A 19139-nucleotide genomic window follows, 5' to 3' on the forward strand; every position below is an offset into this window, starting at 1 on the left:
TCATCACTATGTACGAAGGACACCCCTGCTCACTTTTTATATCTGTTATTCGTAAAGCACAAGTATAAGGGGTCAGGAATATAAAGTAAAATAGCTAAATTTATGGTTGTATATCAAAAAGCTACTTCAATATGTTGTATTTTCTAATTCAAACTATTTGTTAACGAAATAAAAAAGTTAAAATTTCTTGCAAGTATAAGTAAATAACTTGCAAAACGTCATTAATGTTTTTAAAAATAAGCAAATTGCAATATCTGTAACTGAAATATGAAGAAATACCCTTTCTCATTTATGTTCAACCGACCACAAAATTTTTTTTCAATAGAAGTAAACTTTAGTACATTACTGAACCGCAACTGTACTTTAGCAGCTGATAATAAAATTTGAACATAGAGTTCAAAATATTAGTTTTAAAAACCCAGTTAAAGATGTAAGTAAATTGTGTTTGTTGATTTTTCTCTATTAACATAAGTGGTCGGATTTTTAAAAAATTTATTTGTTAATATTGAGATTATTTTAATTTCGACAAGAAATCGATTACTTAAAAAATAAATTGTTATTAATTGTAAATAATAGTGAAGTGTGGAACCCAGAGATAAATTATTTAGTTTTTTCTGCTTTATTGTGTAATTAAAAATTGAGTTATATATATTTGGATTGTTCTGATTGTATACTCTATGTTTCGAGAATGTTCTAGCAGTACCTACGTCGTTCTCATGTATGTAGAAATTTGAACTGAGGTTATGTTATTTTGGTGGAACTGGTCTTGGAAGCAGTTTGAACGTTTAAGCTCTGCTGAGTTTTGGGTGAAATTTTCTAATATTCTTATGAGATGTGCGCGAGTTTAGTGAGAAATGAAGCGAAAAAGGTTCTTTCAATTTATTAGATTCTATAAATTAATTTAAAATGTTTTAATTGGGAATGTATGGTATTCCATCTACTTAATTCTGTTTCATTTGAATCGTTTTGACTTGCGTGATGAATAGATGGATTTTAATCGTAAGATTAATATTTACCAATAATGTATATTGAACCGAAAGTTATTTTTTAATTGTAATGTTTTCATTTCCCAGTTTTCTGATAGAATTGATAATATTTAACAGAATTTCATTTTAATGTTAGCCTGTCAGCTTCATTAATTAGGAAAATTGCTGGAAATGGGAAATGAAGTACCAATAATTAGATCACAGTAGCAGCAGAAAAATTAATTTTGTGCTTTAAAATTTATTGGTGTCACAACTAATAAATATAGAATTATATGTCTTTTTTCATTTTAGTTTGATTGTTATACTTATCAAAATGCATTTTACAGCATGTCATATAATATTGTTGACTGAAATTTCCTTTTTTGTGTTTGCATAATCCATTCAATTCTTTGTTAATCAGAAAACAAAAAAAATTTAGTCATACTTTTCAAAATTTCCAGGATTGCATAGTAGCCCTTCAAAATTCTTCTCTTAAAGTGTTTAAATTGGAAGTTTTATAACATGTTTAACATTTACGTTAGTAATACTTGTTTTCACTGTATTTTATAAAGTGATGAATGTTCATGTGATGTTTTAGGGGAAAGAAGAGAAAAAAAGTAATGTATCAACTAAGCAAGATGAAAAGGGTGTAAAATCTACAGCTGTTGTTAAGTATTCAGCTGTTCAGACACCTGCTAACTTTGCACAGTTACAATGTAATACTGATTTGAATCTTCCCCCTTCCAACTGGCTTAGTAGTTCTGCAGAATCTTATGGGTTGCAGCATGTACTTTCACACTCAACTGGATTTTGCAGGTTTCCATTTATTTTTAAACAATTACCTTTTAATTTTTATATTAAAATTTTTATTGTTCATTATTTATTATGAATCATCTCATGTATGCTGTTTTTTTTTTTAGCTATCATGAGAAAGAATTTTATGGGAATATTGTGATTATTCCAGCCAATATTTGGTATAGTTTATGAAATATACTTCAAATCATTGATATTCCACAATGTAGCAAAACCATTTGATCTGTTTTTGTTTTTCTTTAGATTAGTTTTCATATATGCTTGCATGGTACAAGTTATTGTAATGTGTTGTATCATAGGACATCAGGATAAAACTTATTAATTTGTAGGTAGACACCTAAATAACGCTATTGAGAATTATTAAGCATTTATTTATTGTGTTCAGTATCTAGTACGTTTCTCTTTATTTTGTAAATTGAACTCCAAAAAATTAAAAACAATGTTGAAACTTTATAGTTTTACTTCTGTGATGTTTATATTTTCATATTATTTTTTAAACAATAAACGCCTGGAATATAACTTAAATGTATATTTAAAAAAATTAAAGGGATTCTTATTTTATTGAAAATGAAATTTTTCCTTGTGTGAGTTTTCTTGTAAAGGTTGTTTTATCCTTTGTTGTTAGTGATGTAACTGACACCAATTTGAATATATGCATATATGTAGAACACACAAATGTTTGGAATAAGTAATTCCAAATGAAGCAAATTACTAGCCTCTTACGATCTTTGTTACATCTTTGGTTATATCAATATCTTTTTGAATTTTAATCTTGTGATTAAAAAAAATCAGAAAATTTGCCAAGTAATAACCATTTGCCTATTCAAATTTTTTACAGTGTTTCTTGCTGGCTAACAATATTTAATTTATATAAAAATAGAGTATCCACTTAACCAACAATTGTAATAAAATACTCTATCTTTATATAAATTGTATAATACCAATGATGCAAAATGTTAGGAAAATTAAACAATATTTAAAGTGGTATTTTAAAATGTTCTTCATTTTTAAAGAGTTAGAATGTCTTGGTAGCTTTATAGCTTCTGTTAAAGTAGCTGAAGTATATGTTTTGTTCAGACAGATAAATTGTGCTTTTAACATATTTAACATTTACATTAGTGATACTTTTTTCAAGTTTTTACATGTATTTTATAAAGTGATGAATGTTCTTGTGATGTTCTAGGGGAAGGTAGAGAAAAAAATAGCATACTTTATTTCCAACTTACATAGCTTTGCCCTTTTTTTTTGGAAAAAAATTCTTTACCTACAATTTAGTAGCAGTTTGTTTAGCGAGATCAATCAGAAATTTAGTGAACAAAGTTTACAAATGACTATTAGATATTAAGATTTTATAATTCATATGATCCTCTTGATTAATATTTCTAGCTCTTTTAAATTTAAAGAGCTACAAAACAGATTTTCCTGTTTAAGCATTTTAAAGATGGTTTGAAGCGAAATTGTTTAATAAGTTTTCATATAACTTTAATAACATCACTTGAAACCAACTTCATGTAAGACACATTTTACTATAATTGTATAATCTGGTCATTGTTCAATCTTTGTCATTATTGTGTTTTCTGTACTTACTGCATATATTTATATGCAATGTGTATGTTTTTCCTCAAATACTAAATAAACAACTGACTGAAACATATTTTGTTAGGAACTGGTCTTTAATCAAACTTTAATAATTTACCCTAATCTCAATTCTTAATTGAGATTACAGAAATTGACTTGCATGATATTAATCCTAAATCCAAAGATGTAGGATTAACATTTCTGTATAAAAATGTTGGTTCCATTGCAGGAGTCTCATTGCTTAGACTTTTAGATTTTAAGTAGAGTTTTAACTATTGCTCAATCATAATGTAACTTATGTATTACTCCAAGCATTTTGGAGCTATTATGTGCAGAATTTCAAGATTCTATCTTTCTTTGTATTACATATATTTGCATCCACCCCTTTTCACTCTAAGATTTAGTTATAAAAAAGCCATTTTTTCAGTAGTTTTTTTATTTATGGAGACCATCATGTGTTGGGTTCCAAGTTTCTAGTTCATTCAGTCTTGGCACTCCATTTTAATTTATTAATTGCTTGTTAATCAAAATAATGATTGCTTCCTTTTAACTTTTACAGTACAAATGCTAAATCTCAGCTCCAAATATTTAGGAAAATAATTTAATAATTTGTTTATTATTACCTATCATTATCGTTACATGTTGTTTTATCTTTGTAATCAATTATATTTTGTATTTATATGTATTATTTTTATTATTAACAAGGAAAACTGTTTAAATTTTACTTGCTGTGTGAAATTTGTGTAATCTTTTGTATTATTATTATTATATATTATTTTTCTTACTATTATTTATATTGTAACAAACATTATCAACATAATAATGTGCAGTGACTTAATGTATTATTTTTTCTCTTTGTGTTGAATGTATTTATTATTTTTACTAACAGGAGGTTATAAGTTGCACCACTAGTCGCTAATTTATTATGTAAACTGCTGATTTTTAATTATATGAATTGTACTGACATTTGAAAAGTGAAAAATCTTTTATTTTGAAAGATTAATAAGTAAAATATTTGTCTGTATTAAACACAGAAATTGAACTATGATTATTTAGTTTCATTATCATGGTTATGTAAATGATCACTATGTATACTTTCTGTTTTGTTTGCATCTAAATGAAAGTAAAAAGTCATATGAAAATGCAGTTTGTGTAATTTGTATAAAAAGTGAATAACTAAGTAAAAGATTTGAGCCAACTTTATTTTATCACATTTTAATGCACTAAAGTTCTGTAACCTAATATTAAAAACATGAAATGTAAGTTTCACCCAAAAAAATGTTTTGGAGAGGAAAATTCAAAGATTTAGGATTAATATTTCTATATAAAAATGTTAGCCCCATTGCAGGAGTTTCATTGTATAGACTTGTAGATTTTAAGTAGAGTTTTAATATTTCTTGGTGATTTTTAGTGTAGTCAGTGACAGATAATTAATATGACAGTGCAGTCCAGAGTAATTTTCTCTATGGAGTTTACAAGTTGAATTATTTATTCCTTATGTTTTTTCAGTGCATTTTGCTGCTATTGATTGCAATTTATTTTTGTCCTAACCATTGGTGAACTTTTTGATAAGACATTGTTTATAAAATGATTTGATTTTTGTATATCTTTGTGTTAATAAATCTTCATTCTGTAAATCTGTTTTGTGTAATTAAGAAATCTGTACAGAGTTTCTGACTTAATGTAGAATGTGATCAAGGATTGAGGTAACAGCTTTCATGTTTCACATGTGTATTCTACTCATAAGATGCACATGTATGCTATTTATTCGTACACTGTGAAGCAAAATATGTTTAGTTGTGTGTTCAGTTACATTCATTTTTACAAAAGAGTTTGATTATAATTCAGTTTAGTATTATATTAATCTTTATACATAGAATACGGTTTTCTGAAGTGAAATATAAATATACATGTTTAACTTAAATAAAAATTTTATTAAATCAAAAATAACATTCAATATAAAAATTTCATATAACTTTTTAGCTAAGCCTTATCATAATTTTGTAATCTGAAGAGCAGAAAATAAGCAGTCATTTTGAAGATATGTAAAAGACTTACATTTACAGACCAAGCCAAGTAATTATTTTAAATTGTATATACAATGCATATTTGAGCAAATGTGCTATATGTTACTAATGGAACCAAAATGGTTAAAATTATTTACAAAGTACATATTAAAATCATGTGTACTTTATCATTTTACATTAACTAATTTTATCTTTGCTTTTGAATTTTTTAAGTTTTCGAATGGCACACATGTTTCCCGATTGCACAGGTGAAGTTGATGTTATTTCTGATGCTGAAAATGTTAAAAAATTACTGAAGATTCCATACAGTAGAGGACCGGTCAGTAAATATAATTTTATTATTAAAAAAGTTTTATTTTTTGTGAAGCAATGTAGGTTATAATTACTTTAACACAATATTTTAGTATTTAGATTTTTGTGTTTTGGAAAACTGTACGTAAATTAATTTCTTTTTTTGATGCAAGTAAATCTCAGCAGTTTGTCATATCTTGACGTGTTTCATAATGTACCAAGCCTTCTTTTAGGTTATAAATTGGTATTACTAATTGTATGGATACAATTCTTAATTACTAGACAGATAGTTTACACATGAAGAATGGAAAAATACTTAAAAATTGTTGCCTATTATAATTAATTAAAAGAAAAAAATAAATTTTTTAATGTTTGGGATAATGTTAACAGAAATTTTATTATTCATTGTTTGATTATTTAATATATAATTTTTTTTCATATGCTCGCATTTATTAAAACCCGTTAGCAGATACTTATGGTGAGTTATTAACAAAATTTTGATAATGATCTTGTCATTTTTTCTCTTTGTAATTACTCTGTAGCTTTATTTATGGGTGGATTATAAATTAATTCATCTTTTATTTGGTTTGCCTTTTATCTTGTACCAAAATTCTTGTATTTCAATTCTTTTAAACTGCATGATTTTGATGGTAATCATTTTTATTGATCATTTTAGATAACCCTTGTACCATAAGGTTATCTTTAGTGTGTATTGATTCTGTCGCTGATTTAAAAAATTCAGTACATAGAAAATCATACGTGATGATAAAATTTGTTCAAATTTTACCCATATGGCTATAGGCCTACAGAATTTATTTTTGAAAGTCTTTCTTATACTATTAATTACTGTTTATATTTTCCTTAAAATTTGTTCATTTTGTATGTCTTATTGACATAGTAGGTGATGCATGTCATCTCTTGTTTAAAAGATTTATTGTATTTTGTATTGAAATTTTTTCTTTTTTACTTTTCTTTTGTATTGTAGATTTTTAAAAAATGATAAAGAATTTTAAAAATTACACAACTTGTTGAATTTTGTGAAATTTTCTTTTAAACATTTTTCTCAGCAAAATGTTACTTTTATTGATAATTATTGTTGTTATGAATTGTATTATTTATTAAAAAAAAATTACAGGATCATCCCTATAGCTCAGGGGTGTCATTGACTTCTGTGGTAAATTATAAAGTTTTGTGAGCATTGTGTATAATGTAATATAATATCCACAATTATCTTTCCTTGTTTGCATGACAGTGGACAACAGATGATTTTCCGGCATCTGTTTTCAAATGTTACTTACTAGTTGTCAAAGTTTATAATTTTATCAATTTGATTGTATGAAATGTTGCTTTCGCCTATTATTAAATAATATTAACTTTTTGTGTTTACTTTAAAAAAACAGTTGTATTTGATTTTATAAGTTTGTATATTTTTTCTAATTATATCTTAAGTTATATACATGTACAGTCCAGGATTCAAATCTGAACTTTCTGGATGAAAGATAGAGATTCTACCAATTAGCCATGAATTAATTATAAAAAAAGTATATTAGACTTTTTATAAAGAAGATTCAATTATTAAAATATGGTAAACATTTTTACCACATTTTGAAGAAGAGTAAGGAAAAGTTAATGCCGAATTCAGTATTCAAGTAATAAATTATCCTGTTTTTACTTACTTTTTTTTTATCTAGTTTTACTTACTGTTGTTTATGTTTTTTTTAGGTCAGTATGATGGTTCATCGAATTGAAAATACATTACTGATAGATGAATTTGATATTCACAAACATTTGTTAAGGCAGGCTGAAAATGATTGGGTTTGGCTCAGAAAATTTTTTTATGAGCATGTACTTCACTCATTAAATGAAAAGGTACAAGGTATACAGTATAACTAATTTACTTTTTATATTCTTTATTTAATTATAAATATGATTTTTTTTTAGGTAGGTAAAAATATTTTTTTATTCTATATATATATTGTAGCAACATATATATATATATATATATATATATATATATATATATATATATATATATATATATATATATATATATATACGGTAGCAACATTGTGAATGGGGCACACAGTATACGGACGTGCTGATGCAAGCATCACTCCCACCGCGCAGTTCTCCCTCCATAGTGGCGCTGCAGCTCCACCACTCTCAGGCTCCAATAAAAGAGTGTGCATGAGTGAATTGGCAATTCATTGTTGACCACTACCTCTGGAGTAGACAGAAGTTCCTTGGCCGGCTCAACGTGGGACCTCCTGGCGGATGCAACATCCCGCTGGAGAACTAGGCCTGGCCGGTCTGACGAGGGAGCCGCTGAATGTGGACACTACATTCCTGCTTCAGTTGCTCTGGTCAGCCTGTCAAGGGCCGCTGGACTTGGACACTAACTTCTAGATCTAGCTCGCCATGTTTCAATCGCCCTGGCTGGCAGACGCCAACATCCCCGCCGGAGTCGGCCCAGCATGGGATCACTTGGGAGAACCGCCTCAGCCATGCTGGAGAAGGACGACCGACGCCAACCCAACACTGCGAGGCTCTGGAGGCCACTCCTGCTATGCTGTAGTGGGGACCCAACTGCTGCTGATGGAAAACCCGGTCGGACTTCAATGGACGAGCCGCAACTCCCCGACTCTGCCGGAGACCAATTTCCAGACCCAACAGCTCTTCTCAGAGCTAACACCAAAAAACAGTCCTTTTCAAGGCCACCACAAGGTTATGAATTACGTGTCGTCAAAGCCATTTGACGACAATGTATGTATGACAGAGGGTCATAAATATGGGTAATTGGAGTTATGTTATTTTACACCTTCTATAAAGATTAAATGTAGCTCTGATATTATATTTAGTAATTTTAAGATTTTTAATCTTAATTTTTTTTTTCAAAATTGGATTAAACATCATATTCAATGGGTGTGTGAAGTTTAAAAAAACTATAATAAAAAGGATGTTCTTTGCTGTTGTTTATGGTTTATTGAAAATTGCATAAACAGGAATGTCTTGTACAAAATAAATAAACCTGATAATCTTTTTTAAAATTGGCTAATTACTTCAAAAAGGCAAAAACCCAAGCATTGATTAGTTAAGCATAACTATTATTTTTATCACATATGTAATAAAAATGGTTATATGTGAAGTTTTTCTTTTGATTTAACAACTTCATAATTTTTTTTTAATGTTAAATCCCTTGTATTAATTTAATAAATGATCAGAGAGTAAAATTTATTACTGTAGATGTAACCAAAGCCATTTTATTTTTTCCTTTCCGTTTTGTTTATTTATATTTGCAAAAATTAATTAATTTTCAATTTTTTTTTTTTTTTATGAAAAATAATTGATCCAAATGTTTAATAAATAAATAAATGTTTTTAGTTTAAAGAATTTATTGTTAGGGTAATGTATGTCATTTCTATATGATCTACATACAATTTTATGTTAGAGAATTATCTCAGTTCTCAAGTTGAGTTTGTATAAATATACCTAAGATTATTATGTAAAGAAATTAACCTCTTCCTTGTCAAAAGATAGATAAATCCATGAAACACTCTAAAGGTGGTGAACAGATGCAGCGGAAAAAACTGTATTTTAAATTTAAATTTAATGTAAAAATTAGTTGTTATAATGAACTGAGTTTTTACGACTAAGTAAGTTTTATTCAAATCTCTTTTAAGTATATATTGATTGTACAATGGTGAAACTGATTCTTGGAGATTATAAAAAGTTACAGTAAAGTTTAAATATAACCTTATTTAGGTGTTTGTTGTATATCATTTTGTAATGAGTACTGACAGATTTTTTTTGTTTAATTCATTAGTCTTTTCATGTGTTTTGATAAATTATGGTTACAGTTAGCTTCACCTTAGATGAAGTCATAATTAGGAACTGATAGGTGATAGTAAATTGAAATATGATAGCAAATTGGAAAGTTTAAACAAAGACTTTCTACCCTTTTTCTTCAGACAAAAAATTATTTTTTGTTCAAGATTTTGTAGCCTATGACAAATTAATAACTTCTAGTGTATACATTTAAAAACAAGAAGTTAATTTGCTTCTTCATAATTTATAAAAAAGATTTTTTAAACACTTAACTATTCAGTTTGATGTTCACTACATTATCCATTTTGTAGATAATTGTGATACATTATAAAAAATTCAATAAAATAGCATAAAAATAATCATATTTTTAATAACTGATGATATATTTTTTAATATGCACTTAGACAAGGTTTAAGGTGCTTGTATTTATTTATTTTTGAATTGTTGTTGGTTTTTATTATCTTGTTATTTTGCTCATATTACTTGGTGTTAAATAACAGATTTTAATAACACAACCATAATTAAAAACTTATCAGTTTAAATTATAATCTAAATTTATGTACTGTTTTAAAAATTGAGAATTTTTTAAATTCAATTACAGTGTACCTTATTTTAAATTGGAAGTTATAATCTTTACCTGTGTCTAAGCTTTCATTTCCTTGTTTTTGGTTTCTCAGAGAATGCTGTGGGAGTGTTGATTGTTCTGTTACATTTGGAGTTGCACTGTAATGATGTTTGAATTGGGTTTATGAAAGATCTTTTTGTATATGATGTGTTTAAACAGCGTGTATGATCATTTAGAATATTGTATTCATATGTTTGTCTGTATTTTTATATTTTGAATTCCTGAAGTATATCTATGTTGCTCTTTTGCTGTTAATTTGTAAGATTTTCATGTGTGGTTGTATATATGTGGTCCATTTCAATGTGGTGTGACCTGTATGAGTGGGATCAATGGCGGAGTGAAGTGCACATGTATTATTAAATACATAACAAGGAGTGAAGAAATATTTTATTTGTATAATTGTAAAAAGCTGTGTCCTTTATCTTATGTAAAACTTATAGTCTTTAACCCCTCTGAATAAATAAAATTTGTTGAATTGTTTGGATTTGTTTCTTCCAGATTGTATGTATTTTGTTTTAACTTTCTGAGAATTCAAATAATTTATCTACATACTAATCACTGTGCCAATTAAACCCAAAAAACAACTTAACCATCAAACACAGTAACAGAAAACCCTGTAAAAACTAATACCAATAGTCAACTTTCACATTAGATACAGACTGATGATGCGGGATCCTGTGAAATTTGACTATTGGTATTAGGTTTTTCTGAAAAATGATTAGCCATAGGATGTTAAAATTTTGGATTTAGGACTGTTGTAAACATCTTTATGATTGCAACTGACTGGCCAAAAGTGTCCAAAAAAGCCCAAAAATCCAAATTATTTGGATTTTGGACTTTTTTTTAAATTGCAGTAATAAGCCCTCATTGAGAGCTTTTCAATGGTATATTGTAAGTTGTACTTTTTTCATTGATTCCAGAGTTATAGCCAAATGAAATTTTAGTTAATGAAATATTTGGATCTTACAAGGGAAAAAAGACACATCGGTTCGAATCCGACTTCATTTCCTTTTTTTTTTTAATTTAAATATACTACTGCCTCCCCATTATTTGAAGCTGAGCTAATTATTCTAAATTAGCTCCAAAAGTCGTTTTCCTTTTCCTATTGAACCTCGTTAATTCCTACTACATCTACATTTATCCTATCCATTTCCCTCTTTAAATTTTCTAACCTACCAACTTTTTTAAACTTCGAACATTCCACACTCCGACTCATAGAATGTTATTTTTTAATTTTCTGGTGACCCCTTTCTTAGTAGTCCCCACCCGGAGATCCGAATGGGGTACTAGCTTAACTCAGGATTATTTTACCAAGGAAGGCGCCTCCATTTTTGTTATATGAAAATGCAGAGAGCAAAAATTTCTTAGAAAAAAGCAGCTGTAGTTTTCCATTGCTTTCAGCTGCGCAGTCCTCAGAGGATTTAGTGATGTTGATTAAGGCCGTTTAAGTTGTCCTGACCTACGCCCTCAACACTACTAAACTACTGAAAGAGCTGCTGCCCTCTTTCAGGAATCATTCCTGAGTCCGGCTCTCAACAGATACCTCTCCAATATGGTTGCACCTTTGTTCCAGCTACTCTGTATCACTGAGCACTGAAGCCTCCTCACCATCGGCAAGGTCTCATGATTCATAGAGGGAGGTGACATTATTATATATTACAAATTTTTTAAAAATAGAAGAGGAATATTCCGTACAACCTAAAAATTTGAAAGAAGGGTCAAAAGCAACAGCTAAGGAAGGTTGTAGTTGTTTAAAATAGAAAAAAAGTGCTAGTAAATTTGCAAGTTTAAATTATTGAACTCTCTCTCATTTGTACTAAAATATAAAAAATAGAATCGGTTGTTAAAGTACTTGAAGTTGATAAAATTTAGAATGTGTGGGTTTACATGATAATACATGTTTCACATTTACATGGGTTTTTTTATACAATCCTAGATTTCAGACTCACACCCAAAGTTACCATCCCATTGAGTTCCCATTAAGAAGTCGATCCCCAACTGAATAATTTAAGATGTCATGTCTATAAATGGAAGCAAGTTGGCAGCTGGTAGAATTCCTATAGTATCTGATTAAAGTAGAAGAAAGGAAGCTTAAGGATTATGAGTGGATAGAGAAACATCAACCCATAGAGTGACTGCCTGGGTTTGGGATAAACTGGGATGGTTTATCATTTTGACTAGAACCATTTAATCTGTTGTTTATTTCTGCCAAATAATATAAATATATATATAATTCATCAACATATTGACTATTCTGTTAATAAGATTTAATATTACATGAAATGTAAACCACCAAAACAAAAATTAAATAAGTTAAAGTTACTATATTAATTTCTAACTAGTATTTGCAGTATCCTGCAATGTCAGTTGGTATTAAATTCTTATATATTACATTGAAACTTATTTTTTTAATTTTTTATTGTTTTATTTGAAATTGTCATTTTATTTTATTAAATTCAAAATTCCAAAATATAAAACATAATTTTAAATAAAATGACAAAAAATTAAAAGAATATGTTGGTTGTAAAGATATAGACTTTAATACCAATTGAAGGTACTGTAAAAACTAGTTAATAGGGAAAAAAATTACATCATTCCATTACTGGATAGAATTCGCATATTTGTCCATAGTAACTTCAAAATTTATGAAATAGTAACATTTTTGACAATTCAAAATTCACAAATTATAAAAATAATTTATTTTAATGTTATTATAGAATTAAATACGTGAAGATGTGGGATCACGTGAAAGTCGATTCTTGGGATTAATATGGTAAATTTAACTTACCAATTTTCTATGTTTTGGTGGCTTAACTTTCATTTAATATATATTTATACTAAATTTGTCCTTATTCTGTTATAAAACAGGAAAAAAGTGTTATATTGAAGAATAACAGTCGTTATGCACTTCAACAAAAGTCATTGGTATCTAAATTTTTACATCATAGCTTGGCTGAACCATCATCTGAATCTCGTCATTGCCAACAGACGACAATAAATGGGCAAGGACATAAACCTCAATCAGATGCTACACCAACACATGATAATAAATATGTAAGGTTTTATAAAATCTGAGAATTAGTTAATTGGACCTATATTCTTTCAGTACTCCTGCTGTTTTTTATATTTGTGAAGTTTTAATTTTTTAATTGCTTCTTTGTTCAAGTACTCATGTGTAAGACCCATTTAGAGGTATTTTTGTAGTGACATTTATTGGGATATTACAAAGTTATATGGTAGTCTGAAAGCTGCCTTGAATGTAAGTCTTTTATCAAATAAAGAGGTAAACTGAAAGTTATGAAAAGAATTTTCTCATGTATTTTTTGCTATTGAAATATAAATATTACTTTTACTGATTTTTTGCCTATGTGATTAGTGTAAGAAATTAATTTAAAAAAAAATCTATATACTTATGTCTTAACACACTTTCTTCTTTATCATGTAATTCACAATGACAATTCACATACAAAATGGCATTATTTAATTTTATTTACATTTTCTATGTTTGCTTCACTTGTTCATTTATCTAAAAGTACAAAAAGAAATTTAATATTTTATAATAAAAGTGTTATTCTTATTGTCTTTTGGTGTTTTTCATATAAAATTGTTATAAATATGTGAAAGATGTAAAAAAATCAAAAATAAAAAAATCTGATGCCCATTTTTTGGTGAAATGGGCATTTCAAATTAGCAAATGAAAAAGAAACTGAGTAGACATGTTATATACAAGGTAAATGCTACCAAGTAATTATTGGATTACTAATATTGTTTATTCTATAAACAACATTAATAATAAAAAATTAATATGCCCTCTCTGTATCTATTATATTATGTCATCAATCATTTCACTGATATATTTGGTTTTAATCTATTTAAATTTTTCCTCTTATCTATTTAATTTTCTCCTTTTTAATTTACCTGTATTAAAAACAAACTGATGTGTTTATCCTGACTTAGTTTATTGCCATGTATTTTCTATACAATATTCCATTAATAATATTTCTGTTGAGATTGAATTTCCATTTTAGAGATGAATCAACCATTCTGTTTCTTCTCATTCTCAGTTAAAATTAAATGACAATGATTATTAGTGAATCCCAAAATAAATTATTATTTCTTCCTGTAGTTGTTAGATTGTTACTCAGATGTCAGACATTTCTTTTTGTTTTAGTATTTTTTCTGAGAAAAAGTTAAAAACTAGTGAAAATTGACTATACAATTCAAGCTTACTGTCTTGACTCTTGAGTTTCCTGTTCTTTTATTACAGCTGAATGATTAATACTTCAGTCTGATGGTTGTTGTGTATTTAAATTAGTTTAATCAATAAATTTAAGAGGAAATTACATACAGACATTTCTTGAGAAAGTATAGAATATAGTTTTATAATGATTTCATCTTCATCATTCTCAATATCTGTTGTATAAGTTTTATCTAAAAAGTATCTTATTTGTTCTCAGAAACTAGTTAAAATCATTACTGTATCAGGTAATTATTACTATATTAGTATTAACATCTGTGCATTACCAATATGCTTGTCTTGCTGCACAACTTGACTGACATGATTTTTTCAGTCCTCTGGGTTACTAGGCGGCAAGTGAATTTGTTCCAATTTCTTTTAATATCTAATATGTCTCATGTATTAATTAGGTTAAAATTGGAAGATTAGTACAGAGCAGAAAGAAGTGTAGAATAGCATCGAATTTGTCAACTGGCTGGTATAAAAAAAAAGAAGTAAACAAACTGAACTTTGGTGTAAGAGCTAAACCTTGCTAATGGGTTCTATTTAATATAAGATATATTTTTATCTTTGTAAAATTGAACTTGTAATGATGAATGCCACTTTTAAAAATTTTAGTATTGCATTAAATAATGAAAACATTATTGTTGACAAAAGCAATTAAAATGTTACTTTTAATAATATTACTGTTAATCTATATAATAGAATAAATACAACAAATGTATACTGATTATATTTAACAATATATTTGTATTGATGATAAATCATATAAATTTGTGTACAATGTTAATGGTGATAGTAAATGAATTGGCTATTGTTTTTGGTATGAAATTATTTTTAATTATGTTTTAATTATGAAGTTATATTTGAGTTTTTTTTATTAGTTTATTATTTCTTTATACTTTTTAATTTCATCTTAGAAAGCTCGATTCCTACCAGAACCACGTTTAGAAGAAGAATTTCCTGATCCTACAATTAATCATAAATTTGCTCGGAATGTTGTTTGGACATTTGAAGATATACAGATGTTACTTGGTACTGATATGCCAATATTTGGTGGTTCAACACATCCTTGTATCAGCTTAAGGCTTAGGTTAGTATTTAAATTTTAACATTATTCTATAATATCTGATAGTTTTTTTTTGCATACTCTTTATTTCAATAAAGCATATCAATCTTTGATGTAAAATCAAATATTTTCAACTGGGTATGATCTACATTTAAGTTTTCTGCTAGAAAATGTATTGGTGGTTGTAAACTATCCCTGGTAATATTAATCAGTTCAGTAAGGTTGTATGTATACAAATATTATACAGTTTTTTGTTATAGTGATGCTACTGTTTGGTTTGCTTAAATTTGTATAATTGAAAACATAATTGTTTTAATATAATATTTGAATACAGCTTTAATTGTTCTGATTGGTATGATCAGAAACAGTTCTTTACTATTCTAACAGTTCTGAAAGAGCAATTTAATCATTTTAGTCAAAATATTTATATATATGTGTATATATATTGAATATTATCAACTGATTGTTCTTAAGTTACCCTAAAAAATACTAGTGTTGGTGGATAATGCTGTTAGTGATGTATACATGTAGGGTGAGAACTGGATCTTTGACTGCTCTACTGTCTGAATTACATAGGTGCCTTTTTTATTGTACTTTTAATAAAAGTAAAAGATTTTATTTTTTATTTTAGGGATATGGCAAAGCCAATCAGTGTATTGACTGGCATTGATTATTGGTTAGATAATCTAATGTGTAATGTACCAGAAGTTGTAATGTGTTATCATCTTGATGGCATAGTTCAACGTTATGAATTAATTAAAACTGAAGATCTACCTACAATGCCAGATTCTAAATTTTCGCCAAAATTAATCCGAGATGTGGCACAAAATATTCTATCATTTCTTAAATCGAATGCCACTAAAGCTGGACATACTTATTGGTTATTTAAAGGTAAGATTTCATTTTTCATCATTAGTTATATAATGTCTTATGTTCATGTTTAATTTGAAAGATAAAGTTTATTATCTTGCATTTAGGTTAGGCCTTTTCATTTCATATTTTGTACATTTTTTAATTTATATGATTTCTGAAACTATGTTAGTGGGCTATAATAAAAACCTTTGTTTTAAACAAAATTTTACAAGAAAAAACTTGTACATAAGCTTCCAAAATGTTGTATGATCTCAAACATTTAATTTGTTTTACCCCATTTTCTTTTGTTAAATAAGTAATGTGTACATTTTTTCAAGTATTCAGTGGAAAATCTTTTTCAATACAGTTGTAATATATTAGAATTGACTTTCATATGAAACGAGAAAAAGTAAGAAAAGATTGAAAGAGTACTGGCCGGACTAACATAGCTAGGCCTTTTGGTATTTCTATTTGTCATTATGTAGCAGTATTTATTGCTTACATATAAAATAGTTGTGCATGTTGTACATATCAGTTTTCCAAATGTATTTGGTTACACAAGATGAAAATTTTGCATTATGTATTCTCCATTGAATGTTCAAAATAATCTGAATTTCTAAAAAAAGAGGCTTTTTCTTTATTTCATACAGACAAAAAGTCTCACTTGATTCATAATGAAACATTTTTCAGTACAATCTAGCACTTATGTTCAATTGTATAGCTTATATATTAGTGTTGAACTTTTTCATAAAAGAAAGATCTTATTTTGTATTTGCCTTATTTTTTAATTATCTTTTTATATGAATTCTGATAAGATTTTTTGCTGTTGAAATATAGGTAAAGATGAGGAAGTAGTTAAACTATATGATTTAACATCATTGTGTTCCGAAGGCCTCATAGAGAAAGGGCAGAATCCATTTACAGTACCAGTTGCTATGTTATTATATAGAGTTGCCAGAAATATGAAACACAATTCCAATTCACAACCAGGAACTATAAGAATGTTATTAAAAAATTGTCTATCATTATTACCAAAGGAAAAATATCCTCAGGTATGTTATAAGATGAAATATAAAGTATAATTATTGATGTAGTATATTTAGTCTATAATGACATCCCTTGAATAATACACTGATTATCATATGCAGACATGTTAACAGACATTGTCTAGTGGACAGAATGCTGGCTTCCACATTCATCTGGTCCCGAGTTTGATTGCAAGCAAAATTTTGCTATTTTTCATTAAACTACCATCATTATCGATGTAAATAATGATGATAAATTTTTCTCATGAAGGACATCTGGCTGTATAAACTCTCACCGATCCTTTCTACTTAATTTGGTTGTAAACTAGACAAATATGTGTAAAAAGAATTATGAATATGATTAATGTTTGCATAAAAATTAGGATGATTAGAACTGCATTCATGCTGCACACGCTCAAACACAATACAAAATATAAACTTATTCAGTCACTCCACAAACTACAGAATTAAAGAGCATTCTTACCTTACCTTTTTTTTTTTCATTGCAGCGCTTTTGGGCATAAGCCTGTCTTCAGTAATGTTTTCTATTTTTTTTTATTTACATTTATACATTAGAATACATATACGTTAAAATTTATAGAACAAATATTTGTTCAGTGAATAAAAAAAATATTTATTATAGTTCAGTCAATAAAGAAAAAAATTAAAAAGCATTACTGAAGATGGGCTTTGTCTGAAAGCGCTTTAATGGAAAAAAAAGTAAGATAAGAATGCTCTTGAATGCTGTACTTTGTGGAGTGGTTGAATAAGTTTATATTATATAATTAGAATTTAAATACAGAGGAAGAATGGACTACAAAAAATTTAAATAAATTAATTTATATACACACACACACACATGGTGTATGCATGTATATGTGTTTAAAACAAGTTATATTTCAATTTAGTATATTCATGCATAATAAAGTTTTCAAATGTAAATGAAAAAAGTAATATTTTTGAAATATATTAATGTATTTTTAACATTGTTTCGTTAAAAAAAGTTTGTATCTTTTTAAAATCTAATTACATATTTTGAATAAATGTTCATTTATAGACCGAGAAAATATACAAAATATTATTCAAGGTTAAAAAAAAAATTCATAATAAAGATTTATGGGTATTTGGTCACAATGTACTGCAAACATTATGTAAGTTTGGAAGCAGGTTATGTATGACCTACCGCTCATAAAATGTTATTAACTTGAACTAATAATGGATGTTAAAAAATTTTTAATTCAGAATTATTAATTTTTTATACAGATAGTTACATCTGCTCACTACATGCTATCAGATTTATATGTGCCAGTGAATACAGATCCTACGTGCCCTGCAATGAATGACATTGATTCTACTGATCATGTTACTGAAGATGATGACAATGATAGTCAGGCAACTGATGAACATAGTGTTGATGATGATTATGATGATTTTGATTGTGATAAAGAAGCTACTAATTCAGTTGCTGTAAAATCATTATGCGTTTCTAATTTTCAACATCATCCATCAGGTATATGAAGTTAATTTAAAATAAGGAAATTTACAGAAATTTTAAATGGATTAATAGTTAGCAAATAGATGGTAAATGGATTGAGTAGTGTTTTAAATTAGATTTAAAACCTTTGACTAATTAACACCAATGATGTATCTTCCCTACCTGTACAATTATCTGCATTAAATACTATAGTATGCAGCTATTCATCCAATTAATTACACATATTTTGTTTAACTTTATATAAGCAAATCTCTTTAATAAATTTGGCATGAATCTTTAAATTTAATTTTTACATCACATCTTTTTTGAGAGGTGTTTAACTAAACATTATTTTCTG

The 19139-nt window shown here is 27.5% G+C and overlaps 1 protein-coding gene across 2 annotated transcripts in view; it reads left to right on the forward strand.

Annotated features, from left to right (window-relative positions):
- The first annotated feature begins 710 nt into the window (after positions 1-710).
- LOC142324956 (erythroid differentiation-related factor 1-like) overlaps positions 711-19139 on the forward strand; it is a 61563-nt gene continuing 43134 nt past the window's right edge. The window contains exons 1-9 of one of the 2 annotated variants that reach the window (XM_075366121.1): positions 711-868; positions 1564-1781; positions 5597-5702; positions 7397-7543; positions 12993-13178; positions 15282-15454; positions 16062-16321; positions 17120-17334; positions 18571-18817. In XM_075366121.1, coding sequence (XP_075222236.1) covers positions 833-868; positions 1564-1781; positions 5597-5702; positions 7397-7543; positions 12993-13178; positions 15282-15454; positions 16062-16321; positions 17120-17334; positions 18571-18817 — 1588 coding nt within the window. In that variant the 5' untranslated portion in view covers positions 711-832. Of the gene's footprint in view, positions 869-1563; positions 1782-5596; positions 5703-7396; positions 7551-12992; positions 13179-15281; positions 15455-16061; positions 16322-17119; positions 17335-18570; positions 18818-19139 lie in introns of those variants that run through there. The other variant, XM_075366122.1, reaches the window with a different exon arrangement.

The sequence above is a fragment of the Lycorma delicatula genome, chromosome 5 (assembly GCF_047948215.1).
Source record: "Lycorma delicatula isolate Av1 chromosome 5, ASM4794821v1, whole genome shotgun sequence".
In the NCBI taxonomy this organism is placed as follows: Eukaryota; Metazoa; Arthropoda; class Insecta; order Hemiptera; family Fulgoridae; genus Lycorma; species Lycorma delicatula.